The sequence below is a fragment of the Phycodurus eques genome, chromosome 8 (assembly GCF_024500275.1).
Source record: "Phycodurus eques isolate BA_2022a chromosome 8, UOR_Pequ_1.1, whole genome shotgun sequence".
Taxonomy (NCBI): Eukaryota; Metazoa; Chordata; class Actinopteri; order Syngnathiformes; family Syngnathidae; genus Phycodurus; species Phycodurus eques.
The window spans coordinates 11,098,001-11,121,566 of NC_084532.1; the positions used below are offsets into that span (position 1 = coordinate 11,098,001).

The following is a 23,566-nucleotide window of genomic DNA, read 5'->3' on the forward strand; positions in this document are numbered from 1 at the left end:
TCTCACAAGTGTCACTCATCACAAGGTGGGCTTCAATGTAGAGTCCATTTCAGGATTTGTAGCTGACCATTTTCATGTCAACAAGTGAGTTAAAGCCTGACCTAAATCCTTAAACCTAAACTGACTGGGCAACACTCCCACCATCTCCCTACTTCCATTCCTTGCCCTCCCACAATTGACTAAATTGGTGAATGCAAGGGGGAGTTTTGTGTGGTTCTCCACCATCACGCCACCTAAAAAGACACTGCTAATATGAACATGATGTTACATACATGAAGTAGACTTACCAAGGTCACACTGGAAAAAATATTGGAAGAATAAAGAGATAAAGTTGTAATTATAAGTCGTAATATTGAGGAGAATTAAACATAGGATAATTTATTCCTTTAATTTTATTTAAAATGTAATATTGAAAGAATATTGTTGTAATTCTACATCAGATTTTTATGAGTAACTGTTAAAATATGCACACAATTGTGACACAGAGCAGTCAGTCTTTCTCTTTAGAGATCTGCCATACAGTAGTCATTAGCTAGTTGTTAAAAAAATGACTGGTTAATGGCCCTACATATTTGTTGATGTAATATTGAATATTTAATTATTAATTATATTAAGTAGGACTGTATTACTTAATTCTTAGAAATTATATTTTACTTCAATGTGGTTATTTTTCTCCTTTGAACTGATAGAGGAAATGATATTTATAGTCTGTGTTTGGGAGTTTTCATTTCGTCATCTGGCTTTTTGGTTTGTGACTGAGCAGTTGGATAACATGATAAAGGCTGCATGAGTTGTGGTACTTTATTACATTCTGACTGCGCGCGCGTGTGTGCGTGTGCGTGCGTGCGTGTGTTCCTGTGTAACACATGGTACAGAGCCATGAATGCAGTTGTTCCACTCCAGGAGTAATGAGCCCCCCTGTGCGACGAGAAACTCTCAGTAATGTTCATCAATTAACATTCTTCACACATACACCTACTTGTCTTTCATGCAACATTTACAGCAACAGTCATTTATTTCCAAAACTCAAAATAATTAGTCAGGGGATAGTTGTGAGAATCAAGAGCCTTTCTTAAATGCTCTCTGTGCAGGCTGTCAAGTATGAAAATAACTTTATTACATCTGTAGCCTGTTGATGTGCATTTCTATTCAATAGGGACGTTATACGCAGCGAGGACAGGCTTTCTGCAAACCGTGCCCTATGGCAAACCCTCAAGCTTGAATTGAATTCACTGACAGATTACTTTGCTACAGTTTGAGGTTAATTAAATCTATTTCAAACCATTTCACTATTTTTAAATTTTTATTTCCTTCCAAAACGGTAAGAGTCGTGCCAGGAATGGAAACACAAGCTCATCTTCTTCAGGTTTGTTTTGAATTTATAGATGCAACTTCTCAGATTTCACTGTTGGTGTCATTGTGAATTATCCATGCCACGCCTGCTTGCTGCTTTACCCGGTTTGCTGTTCCGACACTGTCATCCTCTCTTACGCCTTCAAATGCCAAAGTTGGGTGTTGGACATACATACTTGCAGCCAGGAAATGGAACTTCAACCTGTGTAAACTCAAAGCCAGATGGATACCTGAAAGCTAGATGGTATCAAATAGAAGATGCTGTCACATTAAATTTCCGTTGCATTTGTGCTGAAGTCATGTCATTTTCTGAGAGTGTGTAGGAGGCTGGTGATTGAAAAGGAACATGTCTTCCTCTCACATCCCCCCCATTAAAGACAGACCAAAAGCAGCAATTTTGGAGAAAGTCTTTGGAACTAAGATGCAAAAATATGAACAGAATATGTAAATTGAGACTATTGACTAATGCATACTGCTTAATATCTTCACAGAGCAGAAATTACAGTTCAGATTGACGGCACTTAAATTAAGGTCAGTAATTGGAGAGAGATGGGAGAAACAAAGAGAGACAGGCTTTTTTGTAACCTGGTAGTACCTATAGTGGTTAACATAGCGAATGTTTGCGCAGAATGACTCCTGCTCAATCCCCCTTTTGCTATTGACTGGCAAGGTCACTGAGAGAGCGCCTGGCTCACAATATCTGTTTTAATTCATCCCAAAGAAGTGCTTCCACACCAAACTCATTCAAGCATGCCATTTTGGAGCTTGATTCATCCACTGGGACACAGAAAATGGTTTTAAACTATCCATCCATTTTCTGAGCCGCTTCTTCTCACTAGGGTCGCGGGCGTGCTGGAGCCTATCCCAGCTATCATCGGGCAGGGGGCGGGGTACACCCAGAACTGGTTGCCAGCCAATCGCAGGGCACATACAAACAAACAACCACCCTCGCTCACATTCACACCCACGGGCAATATAGAGTTGTCAATTAACCTACCATGCATGTTTTTGGGATGTGGGAGGAAACCGGAGTGCCCGGAGAAAACCCACGCAGGCACGGGGAGAACATGCAAACTCCACACAGGCGTGGCCGGGGATTGAACCCCGGTGGTTTTAAACTATTCACAGATAAAGTTGGATGCATAGCACTGTTAAGAAATGCCTTGGTAAGACAAAGTATAGAGCTTCATGGGAAATGAAAGGGTTAATGTTACCCCAACTGTACAATGATTATTTTATGAATAGATTTGTGTACATACAGACCCTCACCCAAACAAGACGTTTTCATTAAAGTAGCCTAGACAGCATGTACTGTATTCCTTAGAGGAGACATTTAATTTAACTATTACTGTGTCTGCAACGCATGCAGCGTAGTTGTATCTGATCTCTCGTAATAGACAGACAAATTGTACCCCCTGTCATCTTTAACCTCAACATCACAAACTAGGCTTAAACCCTAACCTGCCTTGTTGTAGTACTAACTCAACCAAGTGCCAGCTTTTACCATTTTTAAAAGCTGTTCGAAAAATGAGGAAACAATGTTAATAGTCAGATTGTAATGCATAAGTATAACCCACATCCACACACCTTAAAAAGCAAGTGGAGTTGTATACAAATTTTAGAATGACACGACTCTCCAAATTAAGAGTGATTTTAATTAAATGTAACTTATTATGTGCAAGGCATTCTCTGTTCAAGTTTAGGACTATGCTTATTTTTGAAGGGGGCTGGCGAAACAGTATGGATGCAGTGAATTAATACAGAATAAGCTATAATTTATCATTTTTGCAAGGTTCCAGAAGGTGTCCACGGACCGCCACAAAAGACAAAAAGATTGAGGTCCAGCCTCATTATAGTCACTGGAACCCCAGAGATGCCAGTACATGCTGCAGTGCAGACAGTGTGATTATTGATGGTTGTGATTACATCTCTCCATCCATTCCTTCCCATTTTCTATCCCCCCTGCTGCTCGAGAAGGGTTGTGCAGAGTGATTGGCAACTAATGAGGCGGGCATGGTTTGGTCAACCGTGGCATGGGATGTTTGTGTCTCAGTGTGAGTGTGCGTGTCTGCGGTTGTGTGTGAATTCGCATAATGACAACAGACCGACAGACTGCAGCTGGACTGCTTCCCCAAGGGCAGTGATACGTCAGCTCCTCCCTCCCTTCATGCAACTTTCCTCTCTTTTAGTGCGCTCCACCCGATTGCTTCAAGATGAGTTTGGTTTAACTGTCCATCCCTCAGAGCCAACATAATCCAGACTTCCTTTACTTTTGAGTGCAAATATATGTGTGTTTGTGGGGACTAATCTGCAATGGCAAGTGTAAACAGATGCCACAATACTCACGTACACAAAGAAACCCACACATGGATGTTTTTTCTCCATTACCTCCCAACACTGCAAATGGAATGCAAGTGCTGCAAATACTTAATTTCTCATACAGAATAAATACTGTCTCTTGCTTTGGTAGCCATGTGAATTTTAACTCTCTTTGGTCTGTGCAGTGAATCCTCTGTGAGGTTAAAGTTTTGTGTTCCTACAGTTGTAAATCTGAACAGCAACCGTAACCATAACATTTAATCTTTGGAGGGATAATTTAGCTCTTTGGCAGGCGTTAACCTATTTTGTAACCCCTCCAGTAACCTCCATTATCCTGCATACATGGTGATGATGATTTACTTGATACCTATATGTATGTACGGTACTGTAAGTTCTCCTCATTCAATTGATTGAATTCTATGAAAAATGACAGTGAACACATAGTTTTATATTCCTAATTGCCTTGCTCTAATCCCCTTTCCCTGATTTTGTAATATATATTTTTTTATTTTACGTCTGCCTTTGATTAATCTGCTGCACTTAGTGGGGTTCATTCTTACTTAAATGCTCATTGCTTTTGTCTCAGGCTCTGAGGAGGTTTGTTTTTTCCCCCGTAAACTGTAGGTGGCAGTAGATACCTACAAGCCATGCTTTGACTCATAAAAGGGTTTATTAAGGAATAATTACATTGACGTATGGGGGTGTCTGCTTCTATCCACATCCATTTTCCTGTAAACTGACTATTTCATAGAATAAGTATCAAATTAGGGCTGCACTTGCCTCATATATGGAGCACTTGAAAACACACCTCAGCATTTAGTCATTTATCATGCGTAGCAATGCCACTGACAGTGTGACTGTGTGCATGCATGTCTTGGAGGCAGAAGATACACAGTATACTGCATGTAAATAAGGGACATAGAGATGTGCGTGAATGTGTATGGGATGCTTGGAAGAAAAATATATTTTGTCCCAGATATATTTATATCTATCTATCTATATCTATATATATAGCGCGGCATGGTGGATGACTGGTTAGCATAGGGGTGTCAAACTCTTTTTTTTTTGTCTCAGGCCGCATTGCAGTTATGATTTCCCTCAGAGGGCCGTTAGAACACTGAAACCATATAAATATTTAATCATCACCAAAACATATTACCATTACACAACAAATTGAGAGATAACTAGTTTTGAAATCAGAAGAGAAGGATAATAGTTTGTTCAAGTATTGTTTAAGTTCCTGTCGAAGAAGGGTTTGGTAACAGAAAAATGCAATATCTCAACATATTGTTTATTATTATGACAATTTGGAATTTGGGTACAGATTTTAGCAAAAATCTCGGAAGTTGACGAGCATGATTTGCTTTTGCGGGCCACATCTGGCCCCCAGGCCTTGAGTTTGACACCTATGGGTTAGCACATCTCCCTCACAGTTCTTTGTGGCAGATCTCAGTGCCCGGAGAAAACCCACACAGGCACGGAGAGAACATGCAAACTCCACACAGGCGGGGCCGGGATTTGAACCCCGGTCCTCAGAACTCGATATTCTGAAAATCGATAGGACAAGACAACTAGAACATCCAAACTTAGTTAATCAGAGGCACTTTAAATGAGGCACATTTTTGTTGACTCTCATTTAAAATGAGTTTGAATGTGATTGGTTAACTCTGAACACAGGCACATTTGCAGTTAGGAGGGTGTGCACACTTGTGCAACCACATTATCTTAGTTGTTTATTTTTATTTCCCCTCTTGAAAATATAAATATTTTTTTAATTGAACCTTACATAGGTTACATTAATGGTGGCAATTGTGTTTACAGTTTTGAAATGATTTATCTTGGTCTGTCACAAAAACCTGGCATTTGCACAGGGGTGTGTTGTCTTATATCCACTGTAACTGTGTGTCTCTCTCTGTCTGTCCGTTGTGTAGTCGCTCTTCTGCGCTCTCCCTCCCTTGCTCTTTCCACAATTGCTCTTTAACAAACACTTAGTTCTTGCAACAGTTGGACTATGCCAATACCTGCCAGTGTGCGGGGCAGATTGGGAGCCTTGTCAAAGCAGTGGTTGTTTACGCACTGCTTAGAATAATAAGGAGGAGGAATTTTACTGAACTGATTAATCAAGAGGAGACCTTGAACTTGTTTGACTACTTCTCCAGAGAGAATGGATGCTGGTTTGTTTTGGAAAAGAAGGCTGATTGTTGTTGGGCTATCACCATTACCATGTTGTTATAAGCCACAGACACTAAATAAATTTCCACAATAATTTATGTCATATTATTAGTGATAATGGTTGCTAATTGCTTGATTGAAGACTCTAAATTGCCCATAGGTGACAATGTGAGTGCGAATGGTTGTTTGTTTGTATGTGCCCTGCGATTGGCTGGCAACCAGTTCAGGGTGTTCCCCGTCTCCTGTCCGAAGATAGCTTGGATAGGCTCCAGCGCTCCCGCGACCCAAGTGAGGATAAGCGGCTCAGAAAATGGATGGATGGATGTGTTGCTAAGCTACATTATGATTATCCCAAAGTTAGTAACAGTAATAACAGGGCACATTTAGATGGGACTGAGAATCTAAACAGACATCATTTCAATGACACTCAGAAGTATACATTCCCCATTTACCAAATACCAAAGCTTTATAGACACGTAGCCTATGCATCCTATGCAAAATGATTAATGCATTATACAGTGAGAAAAAATGAAAATGGAAAGGGTTTTGTGGAAAGCACGTACACATATGTACAACCCCAATTCCAATGAAGTTGGGACATTGTGTTAAGCATAAATAAAAACAGAATACAAGGATTTTCAAATCATGTTCAACCTATATTTAATTAAATACACTACAAAGACAAGATATTGTTTTAACAAATAATCATTAACTTAGAATTTTATAACACGTTCCAAAAAAGCTGGGACAGGGTCATGTTTACCACTGTGTTACATTACCTTTCCTTTTAACAACATTCAATAAACGTTTGGGAACTGAGGACACTAATTGTTGAAGCTTTGTAGGTAGAATTCTTTCCCATTCTTGCTTGATGTACAGCTTCAGCTGTTCAACAGTCCAGGGTCTCCATTGTCGTATTTTACGCTTCATATTTCGCCACACATTTTCAATGGGAGACAGGTCTGGACTGCAGGCAGGCCAGTCTAGTACCCGCACTCTTTTAGTACGAAGCCACGCTGTTGTAAGACGTGCAGAATGTGGTTAGGTTTTGTCTTGCTGAAATAAGCAGGGGCGTCCATGAAAAAGACGTTGCTTGGATGGCAACATATGTTTCTCCAAAACCTGTATGTACCTTTCAGCATTAATGGTGCCTTCACAGATGTGTAAGTTACCCATGCCATTGGCAATAACACAACCCCATACCATTACAGATGCTGACTTTCGAACTTTGCGTCCATAACAGTCCGAATGGTTCTTTTCCTCTTTGGCCTGGAGGACAGGACGTCCACAATTTCCAAAAACAATTTGAAATGTGGACTCGTCGGACCACAGAACACTTTTCCACTTTGCATCAGTCCATCTTAGATGAGCTCGGGCCCAGAGAAGCCGGGGGCGTTTCTGGGTGTTGTTGATAAATGGCTTTTGCTTTGCAAAGTTGAGTTTCAAGTTGCACTTACGGATGTAGCGCCAAACTGTATTTACAGACATTGGTTTTCTGAAGTGTTTCTGAGCCCATGTGGTGATACCCTTTACACATTGATGTCGGTTTTTGATGCAGTGCCGCCTGAGGGATCAAAGGTCACGGGCATTCAATGTTGGTTTTCGGCCTTGCCGCTTACATGTAGTGATTTCTCCAGATTCTCTGAACCTTTTGATGATATTATGGACCGTAGATGATGAAATCCCTAAATTCCTTGCAATTATACATTGAGGAACATTGTCCTTAAACTGTTCGACTATTTTCTCACGCACGTGAACCTCGCCCCATCTTTGCTTGTGAATGACTGAGCAATTCTCCTTTTCTACCCAATCATGGCACCCACCTGTTCCCAATTAGCCTGTTCACCTGTGGGATGTCCAAAGCAGGTGTTTGATGAGCATTCTTCAACTTTTTTGCCACCTGTGCCAGCTTTTTTGGAATGTGTTGCAGCCATAATATTCCAAGTTAATGATTATTTGCTGAAAAGAATAAAGTTTATCAGTTTGAACATTAAAGATCTTGTCTCTGTAGCGTATTCAATTAAATATAGGTTGAACATGATTTGCAAATCATTGTATTCTGTTTTTATTTGTGTTTAACACAACGTCCCAACTTCATTGGAATTGGGGTTGTATTTAGGATGTTACATTGGCTCTATGGTGCTTAAGTAAACGTGAAATAAACAATTAGTGTCCTCAGTTCCCAAACGTTTATTGAATGTTGTTAAAAGAAAAGGTGATGTAACACAGTGGTAAACATGACCCTGTCCCAGCTTTTTTGGAACGTGTTGCAGTTAATGATTATTTGCTAAAAACAATCAACTTTATCAGTTTGAACAGTTTGAACATTAAATATCTTGTCTTTGTAGTGTATTTAATTAAATATAGGTTGAACATGATTTGCAAATCATATAGCTGAAATATAGCTGAAATAATAGCTGAGATATATATTTTTTATGTATTTTTCATGTATTTGTGTTACTCTTCATCCCAACTATTTTTTTTAAACACACAAAAAGGCAGCATGGTGGAGACTGGTTAGAGCGTCTGCCTCACAGTTCTGTGGACCGGGGTTCAATCCTGCCTGTGTGGAGTTTGCATGTTCTCCCCGTGCCTGCGTGGGTTTTCTCCGGGCACTCCGGTTTCCTCCCACATCCCAAAAACCTGCATGGTAGCTTAATTGAAGTCTCTAAATTGCCCCTAGGTGTGAATGTGAGTGCGAATGGTTGTTTGTTTATGTGTGCCCTGCGATTGGCTGGCAACCAGTTCAGGGTGTACCCCGCCTCCTGCCCGATGATAGCTGGAATAGGCTCCAGCACTCCCGCAAATTCTGTTTTGTATTCTGTACAATTCTGTACAGAATTTTGTATTCTGTATTCTGTTTTTATTTATGTTTAACACAATGTCCCAACTTGGAATTGGGGTTGTAATATGGCAGGTACATAAACTTTAGAGTGGAGGTAAAGATGACAAAGCATTCTACAGTATACAGAATATGAACGATTTGCAGCTCAGCCTCTGATCTTGGTATGCATAATTGGGTGAACATAAGAGGATAAAGATGTCCTGTGAAAAGGTACTGACATACGTTCTTTCCTGCATGCTTACGCTGCTGTTTGACTAAGTGATATTTGGGTTATATTGATGCCATACCGATGCTAAAAAGAATCAAAGCTGGAGTAAAAGGGGTGTCTAATCTTTTCATCTGACATTTTTATTGAATGCGTCTTGGAGCAACCAAGGGCTCCTCTAAGATCCTGCCAGAGTCACTTAAGGAAATCAGAGTGGGGGCTTTGGGAGCTTGCAGGGGTTCATTAGGACCAGACTGGCCAGACTTCCTTTGCCAGTGAAGGGAAACGGTGAAATACAGAGGGAGAGATGAATAAGGTAGCAACTAGACCAGGGGTGGGCAAACTTTTTGGCTCAGGGGCCACATTGACTTTTAAAATTTGACAGGCGGCCAAGCCAGGACCAGATGCTTACATATCCATCCATCCATCCATCCATTTTCTGAGTTGCTTCTCCTCACTAGGCTCGCGGGCGTGCTGGAGTCTATCCCAGCTATCATCGCGGGGTACACCCTGAACTGGTTGCCACCCAATCGCAGGGCACATACAATCAAACAACCATTCACACTCACATTCACACCAATGGGAAATTTAGAGTTGTCAATTAACCTACCCTGCATGTTTTTGGGATGTGGGAGGAAACCGGAGTGCCCGGAGAAAACCCACGCAGGCACGGGGAGAACATGCAAATGCCACACAGGCGGGGCCGGGATTTGAACCCCGGTCCTCAGAACTGTGAGGCAGAAGCTCTAACCAGTCGTCCACCGCCTGCTTACATATCAAAAATACAAAAAAAAATAATAAAAAAAGCATTTTAGTGTTAATACTTAGATTTATTTTAATGGGAAAAGTGTTGTTTTGTTGTTGGTTTTTTTTGCCAGTGCATCAAAGTCTGGTGTTAGTTTTGTGGCAATTATCAGAACACATCTGAGGTGTTCATCCCTCAGCTGGGATCTGTAGGATGTTTTGTTGGTGTTCATCACACTAAAAGTCTGTTTACACACATATGTAGAGCCAAACACCACCAGCATCCTGTGTGCCATCTTCTGGATTTTTGGAAAATTGTCTGTGCTTAATGAAGCATAAAACTCATCCAGTTAGAGAGTTGAACTTCTCGTTTAAGACAATATCACATTGGAGATCAATCAGTTCCATCTGCAGCTCCCCTGGCGCTGTTTCAGGGTCTTGTGTGACTGAATCTTGGATTGCAGTTTGTCAGATAAAGGTGTTTTGCTGAGCCTACAAACTTGATTTTAACCGCTGAGCTGTAGCCATCAGTTCCTGCGTTGATTGGCTGTTAGCATAATCAGCATGCTTGGTAGAAAAGTGACAGCTGATGTTATATTCCTCTAAAACCGCAATGGTTTCTTAACAAATTAGACATACAGCCTTTGTACCGGACTTCAGTAAAAAGGTATTAAGTAGTCCATTCATAAACACTCGGCACTTAGTGGTTGGTATTTGTGGACATGTGAAGAGATGAGCAGCGATGGCCTCACAAGTTAAAATAATGTTGTGCAAATGCTTCAGGCTTGCATATGGTAAGTATAATTTCCACCAGTAGTTCAGTTTGGTTTGTACAGTTTGAAATGGTAAATTTGATGTGGGTTGGTTTTCCACCATGGGATAGGCAGATGGGATAGTCATAGCTGCATCAGCTAATTTGGCTGTGGACCAAAGCAGAAAATAATACACTGGTTCTGGTTCATTCAGCATTCATTCAACATAACACTAAACCAAGTTGCCCTGTGAATAACATAAGATATTGTCTTTGTAACTGTACCAGTAGAAATCACACCAGTTTCTCCAAAGCTTTAAAGTATGAAAACATCATTGATACATATCAATGCGACACAATGTAAGTGTACTGAAGCCTATCCCAGCTACCTTCGGGCGAGAGGCAGGGTACACCCTGAAGTGGTTGCCAGCCAATCAAAGTAACCTTCCAGTGAATTCAACAAAGAACAGAAACATGACATTTTCTCTAAACAAGAAACAAATGGCAGTTTGTCTTCAATTTACATTTCTGTTGTCATACCAAAGTAACATTTCTCAGTGGTCCGTAGTGTGTCTAACGCCACCCTGCCACGATCGCACCATACTGACCTCAAATGAAAGTTTTTTTTGGGAGCGTTAACAACTCTTGACAACTCAAAAGAACAAAAATTCGTAGGACAGTAGATTGCAATAGCTGAGATGATGATGATGATGTTAAAAATGCTTGATGAAAGATAATTTTGTGTTGATGGAGAGGGCAGTTTGACAGTATGACGTCACTTAGTTTTGCGCTGGCTCTTCCCTTTTTTAAACATACTGCCCCATTGCTGGCAACCACGGTCAGGAACATGGCTCGGTCAGTTCCTGGGAGGTTGGTTATGGTTGTGAAATATCGTCTTACAGCTTTGTTCCCCAATCTGTCACAGCACAGTAAGCACCTTTGTGTGAGGATTAGCAATGACTCTTTCGGAGTAGGGATGGAGTTCCTGAGTCCCAGAGACTTTGCACATCTCTGTAAAGGGATGGTTTCTCAAAAATCTTTCTGGTTCTAAAAGGTCTGATGTTGTTTTTACACTCCGTTTTTCTTAAACTCCTGAGTGGATGGATCATTGTTGATCTTTGACCAATATCGTATGTTGAACAGCTTTACAAAAAGAGGGTATGGATGACTGAACCATTTTTAAGACGGATATATTGACCAGACACGACTAAATTTCTTTCAACTTGAATCTGCTAAACTGTGTTTTGGTTTTTGTTTGTTTTTTTCGTAGAAATCTGAAACATACAGTATCCATCCATTTTCTACTGCTTATATTTTGAAACTCACAAACCTTCAAAATCTAAAAAATCATAAATATGGAAGCAAGTTAACGATATGCTTTTATCTGCCTTACACTCAAGTTGTTTGTTTTCCTTTCATCACTAGCCAGGTTTACGTTCAAATTTTTTTCTTTTTGATTTAAAGGAGGTGAGATAGATATTGTAACTAACAAATAATTTTCTGACAAATTAAGTGAAATTGGATCACCTCCCGCTGTGCCACTGCACACTTGTTGGTAATCACTGGGCTTGTGTGTCTTCCTATTCTGTTGGGTTTCTCTACTAACTGAGAGAACTCTTTTAATTGAATATGATGGAATATGTTCTTGTTTGTTGATGTTCCCATGCAGGATTATTATTAATGTTGATTATTGACAGTTGTAGTGCTGTAGTTTGTATTTGTAGGTTTTACTTGGGTTTGGCATTGCTTACGCTGTTTTAAATGGTTAGGGTCACGCTCTCATGCAAACAAAAATTACCTTCCATCTTCCTCCCGTTTTATTTTCATCAAAAAAGTTTATTCTCTTTTCAGAGATTCCCTTTTTAGTGGGCTAGAATGTCTCCCTATTTAATTTGAGAAAAAACAATAAGTGATGATTACAATGATCTGGATGACAAAAGTAGATGAAGTAGAAAAAATATATATTCACCCTTGCTCTCTCTAACAGATCAATCGAGCGCCAAGCTTTGGGACAGATCAGAAGATTGATTTTGACGTAAAGAGAGGAGTTTTGCTCAACGCTCTGAAACTACTCAACATTAGGTAATGTTCCATTCAACATATTTCAATTTAGGGTCCGTTATGTTTCAAGTGCAAAGCCAACTTCAGACTTTACTTTTGGGAAATTTAGAGGGCCGGAGTTCTTTATTTAGCAAAACAGTTTGATCTGATGTCCCTGTACAATCCTGTTGCTCTAACTTGCTCTTTGACTCATCACACAGGGATAATAACATCCTAAAAAAGATGTGTGGTTTTCGCTCTAGAAAAAAACAACTATTATATATATATTTTTTATTTTTTATAATTGATTGTTGATTAAATGCATCTTCATGCATTTGAGGACAATTAAGTGCACTTCTTGGTTTCAGTCTCAACTAGTTTACAACAACATTGACGTCAGCTGTGGAAAGTTGAGCAATATCCGAAAAGTCCTTCGACATGGCACAACTCCTTTGAGCAGCATTATTCTGAATAATACAGCAATAGAGTTCAGAACATTCAGAGTTTCTCCTAGAGCATCCATTTCATAACGCTTATTGAGTTCAGGCTCATGGGTTACCTGGAGTCTATCTCAGCTGACTTTGGCTGGGTGGCTAGTCAGTCAAGGGCACACAGACGGACAACTGTTCAACTCACACAGACACCGGTGGACAATTCCGTCTTAAATTAATTTTGGGAATGTGTGAGCAAACCCACGCAAGCTTGGGTAGAACATACAAACTCAACACAAAAAGGTCCAAGCTTTGTTTCAAACCCAGAATGTGCTAACCACACTCACTAACATGATGCCCTTTTCCAAACTCCGTTTAAAATAATGTTAATAATAATCATTAAATCGTTTGTCAACTTTTCACAAGATCAATCGAGGAAGTTCACTTCTATTTCTACTTCTGGTCATGAACTTGCCTGCTGATTGATCATTGTACACTTGGATTTCTTCGGCTCCAAAGTCTCTCTCTCTCTCTCTCTCACAAACACACACACAGACACAAATTAATTGCATGCGGAATAGATCCAGTAGGGTCAGCTCTATTGAGAATTGCAAAAATCCCACAGGAGAAAAAAAAAATCACTTCCTCCATTGGCTCAGCACGTCCAAACAAATCTCTAATCAAAATGGTCTCAAAAGAAAAATAATCTCATGACTGAGTTTTGCGCTGTTCCTACATTATTTCATGACAATCATTAAAAGCTGCTGGTGGTGGTGGGAGGTGCTTTCCACTTGACATGTTAATGTCCATTCTGAAGTGACCGTGGTCTTTGTTCTATTCTACCTCGCTCGATACTCCCTTTTAAAGTAAAGGTTTCACTTCACCCAAAGGTTGTCCCCGTATCTGCTCACAAAACCAACTGTATCATCGTGGGATCAATTCAGACCCAACCGGGCATGGACATTGATAAACCTCTGTCCCCATCCCAACGGCACTCGATATCCAATTTAAAGGGCCAACGATTGACTAAAATAAATTGCCCTTTCTCCAGACAACCAACTGCCGACACTTGAATTAGATGTCTGGTCATATTTTGTCAGTCACTTTTTCTGTCTCCCTCATATTTGATTGTAGTGTTGTATTGTAGTTTGGCAGTGCAAATGTTATGGGCAATCCTTCGGAGACAACTTTCAGACCACATCATTCAGCTGATTTGGACTATTATAACATAGATACCATATCTACTGAAAGAGAAAGGATTAAAAGCAACATGAAAATTTGCTATAAAATTATGTTTGGCTTATTCCTTGGGTTTTTGATATTGCTGTCATGTGTGACATCATGCTAAATTTCATTGAATCGACTCCCCAGCGTACCCACAAGAGCTCAGTTCAGCACGGATCAAATAACTTCGTACGCACTTTGCTTTTTGTCTAGCTTTTTGGTGACACAACAAGCTTTAAGACAAATTGAGAAGAGAAGAATAATATACATGAATCATTTGAATTAAATAGAATTTGATTGAAAGCTAAGAGTCCAGTGGTGTCCCAATACATTTGTCCAGGGTCCCCAAAAGCATTCTGACCTATTGTCAATGTTAAGGTGCAAGGTTAGCACATAAGAGGCATCTGTGATGTGAATCACTTTTGCATTACACTGTTGTCATTTTGAATGTTTTAATATAACTTAATTTCTCACTTGTATGACACTTAAGAATGTTAAAATGTTACTTAAAACATTGCCTGACCCATGTCGGATTAATTCAACTACTGTAATACTATTATTTCCGATGGAAAAAATGTAATATAAATATGAAAAACGTCTGAGGTTAGCGTGTGTCCTTGAACAGAGTTCCAATGTATTTGTCTTCAAATACTTTGTCAAGTAATTGTATACACTGGTGGTATCTGTATCAGTGCCTTTTGTTTTTAGGTCAACATTGCATTGCGTTTGTATTTTGTTTGTGTTGGTGTAGAGCCAGTGATAAGAAACGCAACCTAGCACAGCAAAAAGCTGAGGCCCAGAGGCGGCTCTACGGGCACGGATCCGTAAAGAAACTCTCAGCTGCCTCCTCAGACTGGGAGAGACAGCGTCACACCCTGGAGCGAAGGCGAGAGGAGCTTGTAAGTTGTAAACAAAGAAAACATTTATATTACATTTAGTTTTAAGCTTTTTATTTACCAAGCAGTGAATTATGAGGTGTGTCTGAAAAGTTGCAGGTCTGGTGTCACAAAAAATATACAGTACTTCAAATCCAAACAAGTTTTCCCTTTCGCAGTTCCCTTCTATTCCTACTTCTGGTCAATGTATGAGACTCCCTGGAGTCTCATACATTTCCCAGCCTTCTCTACCAGGCCTTCATCAAGGGGTCTTGCGAGATCTTTCATAGCTCCATCATCACTGCCATGTTAGTATCATCCAACTCTTCTAATCGATTCCACTGGCGCCAGGTTGGGTGAGTAGGGATGTTGCTCCAGCATGGGGATATTCTTCTCGGCCAGGAACTGTCTGATTTTCAGTGTGCTGTGAACAGGGTTTCTTGTCATGGTGAAGCAGCTCTCGCCTCTTTTTGCCCACTGAATGAAGCAAATGCAGCAGGATCTCTTTGTAGATATGCTGGTTAATGGTATGGTTCACATTGAAGGGGAAAACTCTTAGTTTGTCATTTGAGTTTGAAATATGGAACTTTTCTGACACACCTTGTAATCTTCTCCCCAATTTGTTGCATTTTCCGTAGACTACCACCATTTCAAGTGTATAATACGCTCTTGAGTATAATGTGCCCCACCAAAATCTATCCATCCATCCATTTTCTGAACTGTTCATCCTCACTCGGGTCGCGGGCGTGCTGGTGCCTATTTCAGCTGACTTTGGGCAAGAGCTGGGTTACACCCTGAACTGGTCGCCAGCCAATCGCAGGGCACATATAGACAAACAAACATTCACACTCACATTCACACCTAGGGACAATTACAGAGTTTTCAATTAACCTACCATGCATGTTTTTGGAATGTGGGAGGAAAACCGGAGTACCCGAACAAAACCCACACAGGCACGGGAAGAACATGCAAACTCCACACAGGCAAGGCCGAATTTGAACCCGGGTCCTCAGAACTGTGAGGCAGATGTGTTAACCAGTCGTCCACTGTTTTTTATATTATGGATGTTAAAGCTCCCACATTTTGGCTATTTAAACCTCCATAGAGTGACTCTCTAACATGGACATAGTATAAAACTGTCAATTTCATTTAAAAAAACACCTTGGGTTTGTTATACTAGTTTCCAGAAAAGGACCCCTCTGACAGCTGCTTCTGTTTGACTCAGTTTTTTAATCGCTTACTCCATATTTACTGGAGCTCAGACCGCCCCGTTTTCTCTGATTGGTTGCCTCTGTGTAGAATACCCAACCCTCACTACTTGTGAGAGCACATGTGTTTGTTATGTTGACAATGCTGGCTCCGGAGCAGAGAGGTAGGTGGAGATTTTTGCTAGTGACCTAGATAAGCTTGAGAGATTCAAATGACCTGATTTCAGACCTCTTGGCAGAAAAACGGGTGTAACTCAGTTATGCGTGGACGATTTTAATTCATATTTAACATGTTTACTGAGGCACCACAGAGCCAACATAACATCCCAAATACTGGAAAAAGTTGATTTGGTAAAATATGGTTCCTTTAAAAGTCTTCTTCTTCATATGCGCTCACTACAGAAACAGCTAAACATAACCGTGACCATTCATTCATTCATCTTCCGTTCCGCTTATTCTCACTAGGGTTGCGGGCGTGCTGGAGCCTATCCCAGCAATCTTTGGGCGAGAGGCGGGGTACACCCTGAACTGGTCGCCAGCCAATCGCAGGGCACAAATAAACAAACAACCATTCTTGCACACATTCACACCTAAGGGCAATTTAGAGTCTTCAATCAACCTGCCATGCATGTTTTTGGGATGTGGGAGGAAACCGGAGTGCCTGGAGAAAACCCACGCAGGCACCGGGAGAACATGCAAACTCCACACAGGCGGGGACGCGATTTGAATCCCGGTCCTCAGAACTGTGAGGTACATGTGCTAACCAGTCCGTGACCATTCCTCACCAAAATGTATTGGGTCATCTCTACGATGCCCTTTTCAACCTCTGAAAATATCACAACAAAATGCCCAATAGTTTGGATGTTATGAATCTTTATATACACTGGGAGGAGCTCTTCATTCTTGGCCCGTGTAAAAAAGAGCTCCCTGACATGAAAAACTCCAACCAGTCATCACCAAAATGTACGTGGACATCTCTAATTATGCCCACTTCAAGCTCTAAAAATATCAGAACGAAATACCAAATATTTTGGATGTTACAGAATGTATATCAATAACGGGCCTCGGAAGAGGTCTTGATTCTTGAGTGCACGGTGAAAATGTACCGTAATATATATAAATGTTTCAGATTAGATATTACATATCGTATTGGGATGAAACTACACTTTTTGCACAACCCCTAGGTCCTGGTAAACATCTACAGTATACAATGTGAAAGATTTTTTTTCATTTTCCTTATACCCATGTATGATGCGCTCCATTGACTTTTGACGATTTTTGGGGGGATAAAATGTGCATTGTACATGAGAAATTACGGTAATGTGGAAAATTTGCTTAGCAATTTTGGTCAAGCGAATTTAAAAACCTATTTAAAAGTGTAAACAATGCACAAAGTATAACAGTATAACGGCTGATTGTTGTTCATTCAAAGGAACCTGTCAGTATGTATTCCAAAGTCTCATCAGTGAAGTTAATGAAACACATTGTAATGCACAATCAGTCATTACGCCCATAAGATTTCCAGCATAAATAAAATGACATTTTTGTAGACTCTGAAAGCCCATTTTTTCCAAGTGTACACCATTTCATTATATTTCAGTGTGGGAGGTTTTCTCATCTAAATCTATTCTTACGTCACGCCTCACACCCTCTTTGATTTGCATTTGAATGAGCCACAGCAGTAATCTGTGTGTAGTACGAGTTTAAAAATTAAGTGTGCATTCAGGTGAATCGAATGAACATGTCACTTAGTTTTCACTGTTATTGGCGCAAACCTCTATTCTCTGCTTCATAATAAGACCTGTATTAAAAAGTATCAATGAAAAGTTTGCATATGACTTTTGCTATGAGGCAGAATTTCACCTAAATGACTCTATCGTGGCGGCACGGTGGAAGACTGGTTAGAGCGTCTGCCTCACAGTTCTGAGGACCGGGGTTCAATCCCCGGCCTCGCCTGTGTGGAGTTTGCATGTTCTCCCGTGCCTGGATGGGTTTTCTCCGGGGACTCCGGTTTCGTCCCGCATCCCAAAAACATGCATGGTAGGTTAATTGACAACTCAAAATTGCCCGTAGGTGTGAATGTGAGTGCGGATGGTGGTTTGTTTGTATGTGCCCTGCGATTGGCTGGCAACCAGTTCAGGGTGCACCCCGCCTCCTGCCCGATGATAGCTGGGATAGGCTCCAGCATGCCCGCAACCCTAGTGAGGAGAAGTGGCTCAGAAAATGGATGGATGGATGGACTGTATCATTTTGGTTTTCTCCTCTCCTAGAAAGAACGACTGGCACAGGTCCGCAAGCAGATCTGCAGAGAGGCGCATGAAAAACAACATCTGGGCAACTACAGGTAAGGAAGACTTTCAAGGACTTTACCTCCAGGAGCTTCACCCCTAATACGAATGTCTGCTCAACTTACAATTATGGAGCCATCTGATTTCTTTGATTTCTCCAATGAGAAAACATGCAGCGCCAAAGCGACCAAACTAAATTTTTACACATTTTTACAAAAAAACATGATGTAAACTGGAAAAAGATTACATTGACGGCAAGGTGCTTTCTTTTGCAACACGAAATAGAACTCACTATGTGTGGTTTACCTTCTTGCTGCAAGTCATGCTTTCTCCCTTGCACTTGTATTATATTCTCTGCTAACTAGCAGAGACCTTGAAAGACAGAGTGGCAGCTCTACAGAGTTACCTCACAGGTGGACCAGATCCACCTCACAATGTGACTCAACAACAAGTTCTGATGTACAGCTTGAGCCTTCTAAAGCCTTTCTGCCTCTGTCTTTTGCTCACACGGGCTGTTTAGCTTGCAACATTTTCACTTGATCTAACTGAAAGCTTGGAGTTTGTTTCATGATAACAATGTTTGATGCCCTAAAAACTTGAGTGAGAGAATCAACTTAATGGTTACATCATTCTGAAATTCCTGTAATAAAATAAACTGGTATGCCTTGCTAGTGAGAGAGAGCTACAGTTTGTTTCTCAATACTTGAGACTTGTCTTTTCAAGTCAGTTGGCTCGAGTCCAAGTGAAGTCACGAGTCATTGCTGTTCAAGTGCAAGTTGAGTTGCAAGGCTTATGACATTTTGTCAAGTCGAGTCTAAAGTCATCAAATTCATGACTCGAGTATGGCTCGAGTCCACACCTCTGAATAAATAAGATTTTTGCTCACCTTAAGGACATTGCTATGCTTCTAACTCTGTCTAATGTTCTGGGTGAATGGACAAAAATTCCCATGGACACAACATCTTATAGAATGTCTTCCCAAAAGAGTAGCTATTGCAAAGAGGGAACGAACTTGTCGTTTTCCCACATTGTCCCTTAGTGTATGCCTAATGATCAGGTATCCCAATATACATTTTTTGTATTATTTGCTATATTTTGCCTGGAATCCAATATATTTATCAGCAGATAGTTAAAGATAAAGTCTGCTTTGAGAGATTCCATCCATCCATCCATTTTCTGAGCCGCTTCTCCTCACTAGGGTCGCGGGCGTGCTGGAGCCTATCCCAGCTGTCATCGGGCAGGAGGCGGGGTACACCCTGAACTGGTTGTTTGAGAGATTCCTTTGCATTCAAATGGTGTCCTGGCTCAAAATTGGAGTCTGATGACTGGATTCCTTCACATTTGGCTGTTATAAGTGCAACTTCATCAATAGATGCAGACAACTTTTAACATTTTGTAAGCAGGGTACCTGAAAGGCACTATTTACTGAATTGAAAATGTGATATAAATGGGATCAGAAACATCAAGTCCAACTGGAAGCTAGTAGGAAAAAGATAATTTCAGCTTTTATATTAAAAGTATTGGAGGTTCATTGTGATAATGAAAAGTCCATATGTTCAGAGAAAAGGGTGCACTTCACTATTGAAGTGGTGAACTTTTGCTGTTCACTCATGATTTACAGAGCTCTTTGAGAAGCGGCAACTACTGGCTTCTGTCAGATATGATCATTTCTGTTCACTGTTAGAAAGAGACAGTTTTAAGTGTATTTAAGGAAAACATAAACAAATGTATCCTTGATGGGCATATCTGTTGTTGACCAATACTGGCCACTCATGTGCTTGAGAAGTATCTGCACCATTTGCACAATTGACACTCTTCCAGATGATCGCACTGCTCGTCACTCTAAACTGCTTACATTTCTTGAAGTCTCTGGACCATTTGAACAATGGTCACTGCACCAGATTATCACTCAATTAGTCATTTAAAACTGCTCTAAACTGCTAGAGGACTGCATCATTTGCACAATTGTCAAAAAACAAAACAAAAAAAAGTACCGGTATTTCCACATTACCTGTAACTTTTCATTGCTCAGTGACTCTCCGTACTGTGTTTTTACGTTTTTATGTCTCAAAAGTATTTTCTGTCAAACGGCTGTCTGCTGTCGTACTAGAACGGCTCCAACTACCGGAGACAAATTCCTTGTGTGTTTTTGACATGCTTGCCAAATAAAGATTATTCTTATTCTGATTGAACTTTTGTTGAAATAAAGTCACCTTTTAACATAGATTTTTTTCTTCTTGATAAAAATATGTTGCTGTGCAGTTTAAATGTTAAACATGGCTTGAACACCTTAGGTTGACTGCAGAGTTCTAAGTAACATTTAAACTTTCTAAACTGTCCACTTGGCGAGGCGGATGATGATGGTTTTGTGTTGGGTGTCGGGAGTACTGGCTGGCATGGGACTCCAATTAGTTATAAAATAATCATTTTCCATAAGGAGTAAATTTAGCTCTCGTATTATGTACATTCTATTCTTTTTATTATTGTCAACAACTTATAGTTGACTTAGACATTGTACTATTGAGCAGCTAGGACAGAGACACACGTAACACTGGTTTTATGATCATAATATTTCTTTCCTCGTTATGGTAGCTGACAAGAGTATCACGAGATAAGATAAGGTCTTGTGAGATTTGCTAGTTTGATGACAGGGTTTTGTACTTCTACTTATTTGGCGTATTTTTCCAGATATTTCTGTTTTCTTTTTAGGAACATTCCAATTTAGAGGTTTACTTTTTACAAACTGTGAATAGCATGGCACCTCCTGCCTCCTGCCTCTAATGTAAATAGAAATTGACCAAAAAAAATAATACATTAATTTTTAATCTATATTCAGATTACATTTGGCTAAGGAAAGACAGGAGAGTGGTCACAACTTCTGCTGTGTTAATATTACATAGCTTCTAATCTTTGTGCTTTCAGGGTGTCTGTGTTGCTGTTTTTGTGACCAAGTTCAGTTTGACACTACACATGTGGACACCGAGAATGCTTATTTAGTCATTAGTTATGGTTTTTATTTGATGGCTAAACTGATGACTTTGGACACGTTGGGAGATGTAGTCTCAGGATAAGCAGGTTCTGGTTTATACATTTTCACTAATCCCCTCAGGTCTAAAACAAGCACTGACCAGTCTTAGTTTAGTCTTGAGGGTTTGGGGGGCATTTCAGTGAAGGTATGTGTTATATATTAAGAATAACTGACGTTTATAGTTTCTTATCGCAAGGTTTCCACTTGTTTGATTTTTGTGCCACTCACGTTTTCACCCTCTTCATTATTTCACACTGTATTATGGAAATGAAATAATTTGTTTTCAACCACATGTGGCTCTTTTTTATTTTGTTTCATCATTCATCTATCGCAACTGATGATCCAGAACCTCAACCTCTCATGGCCGAAACTCCATCTTTTTTTATTAGCCCTCTCAAGCCTCTCCTGTCACCACTCGTCCACCCTTCTTGCAAGCCCTTTGTTGTTCTCCTTTATCCACATCTCTCCTTTGTGAATTACTCTTTCCCTACTCTTCCTTCTCTTTTGTTTTCACCTTTCTTTCTTTCTTGCATTAATGACCCTTCTTTCTCCCTTTTGCTGTAATCCTCCGTCACTATCTGTGCTCTTCTCTCCCTTTGTGTGTCTCTGTGGCCAACAGACGTATTTACCCCCCAGACGACAAGCTGCTGTTGGAGAAGTATGAAAGCCTGCTCTCTTCCGCCTTTCAGACCTTCCTCGCTGGGCGAGCTACCTCGCTTCAGAAGGAAATGAATAATCCTTTGAAACAAATGAAGGCACGTATCTTGGTGGCTCACTGACTGTCAAATGTGCGAATACACACACACAAATATAGTGCACACGGACACACACGCACACGGACACGCGTACACAGCAACTTGCACAGATTCCCCACAAAAACATGGAAAAAAAGAAAACTGCATTTTTATTAGGGTGCTGAAAACAGGTAATGTGCAAATCATGCAGCTATTGTGACACAGTGCTTTGTCTTTACCTTTTTTTATGTGACACTTTTTCAAACTGTCATTCACTCCATCTCCGTGGAGTGTGTCTGTACAGATGCTTTTAAAATCAAGGAGATGCAATTCACTTTCCATATATCATGTTTCCTTATCTTCCGGTCTTATTTTATCCTTTTTGTCGCTGTTAGTGAAAAGGCTTCAAAGTTGATAACTAATAGTTAATGGTGAGAGTGAATGGTGAATAGGGTTTTTTGACAGTTGAACTGACACCACACAAAGTAATCTGAAAATACTTGACAGAGATGACATGTGCAACTATTGCAGCTTTTGTTGAAACATCCACCTCTTGCCCGTCACATTTCGTATTTTAGAATGTTATTGTGTTCTCTGCAGATACTTTTTTTGTATAGATGCCAATCAACAGCAAGCAGAGGAAACACACATATTTTGTCAACACACAGAGATGTGATCTTATTCAAAGTGTGAGAGGATGGTGACGAGTCAAGAACAAATGAGGGTCTTAAGATAATAGTGTCACAATGTGACAACAGTGCTGTCCTTTAAGATGGGACAGGTTGTGACAGATATTAATTTTAGCAGGGTAGAGTCAAGAGAGTTTATGCCTGATCCTCACACAAATGTTCAGCAGATAATTTTTAATGATCTTTAGGCAGATCACTATTTTGTCTCTTTCCCAACCTCTCTTTAGTTTGTGCTGCTCAGCCTTTTCATTAGGATGCTCCGAGTGACATTATCTACCTATCTAATATTATGAGCATATCAAGGCCATCATCGGTATCATCAGTTTAATGTGATTGTGCCAATATTGATTTGTGCCTTTCCTTATAAATACTGTATCTACCTTGTTCTCATATAGTACAACATTTTTTCTGGAAAGAAATCCCTATCAATGTGGCCCCATATTCCTTTGTAATACTGTATATTACAACAAAATCAAACATCTAAATATAAATCAGAATAATCTCCCATTGGTTAAAGTATTGGTAGTATATATTGTACATTCAAGGATGGACTGATTCAAATTTTGGAGTGAAAGCATCAAAGTGACTGTGACTAACTTTTACAGTGATTTTTAAATTTATTTTTTAAACACCAGTGTCTTTCCAGAAGGAAATAATTTT

The 23,566-nt window shown here is 40.1% G+C and overlaps 1 protein-coding gene across 8 annotated transcripts in view; it reads left to right on the top strand.

Moving 5' to 3' along the window:
- Nucleotides 1-23,566, top strand: part of ttll7 (tubulin tyrosine ligase-like family, member 7) — a 100,600-nt gene that overhangs the window by 36,699 nt on the left and 40,335 nt on the right. For 7 of the 8 annotated variants that reach the window (XM_061684475.1, XM_061684482.1, XM_061684474.1 and 4 more), the window contains 4 exons: nucleotides 12,377-12,471; nucleotides 14,836-14,983; nucleotides 18,438-18,511; nucleotides 22,103-22,238. In XM_061684475.1, coding sequence (XP_061540459.1) covers nucleotides 12,377-12,471; nucleotides 14,836-14,983; nucleotides 18,438-18,511; nucleotides 22,103-22,238 — 453 coding nt within the window. The remainder of the gene's footprint in view (nucleotides 1-12,376; nucleotides 12,472-14,835; nucleotides 14,984-18,437; nucleotides 18,512-22,102; nucleotides 22,239-23,566) is intronic. The other variant, XM_061684478.1, reaches the window with a different exon arrangement.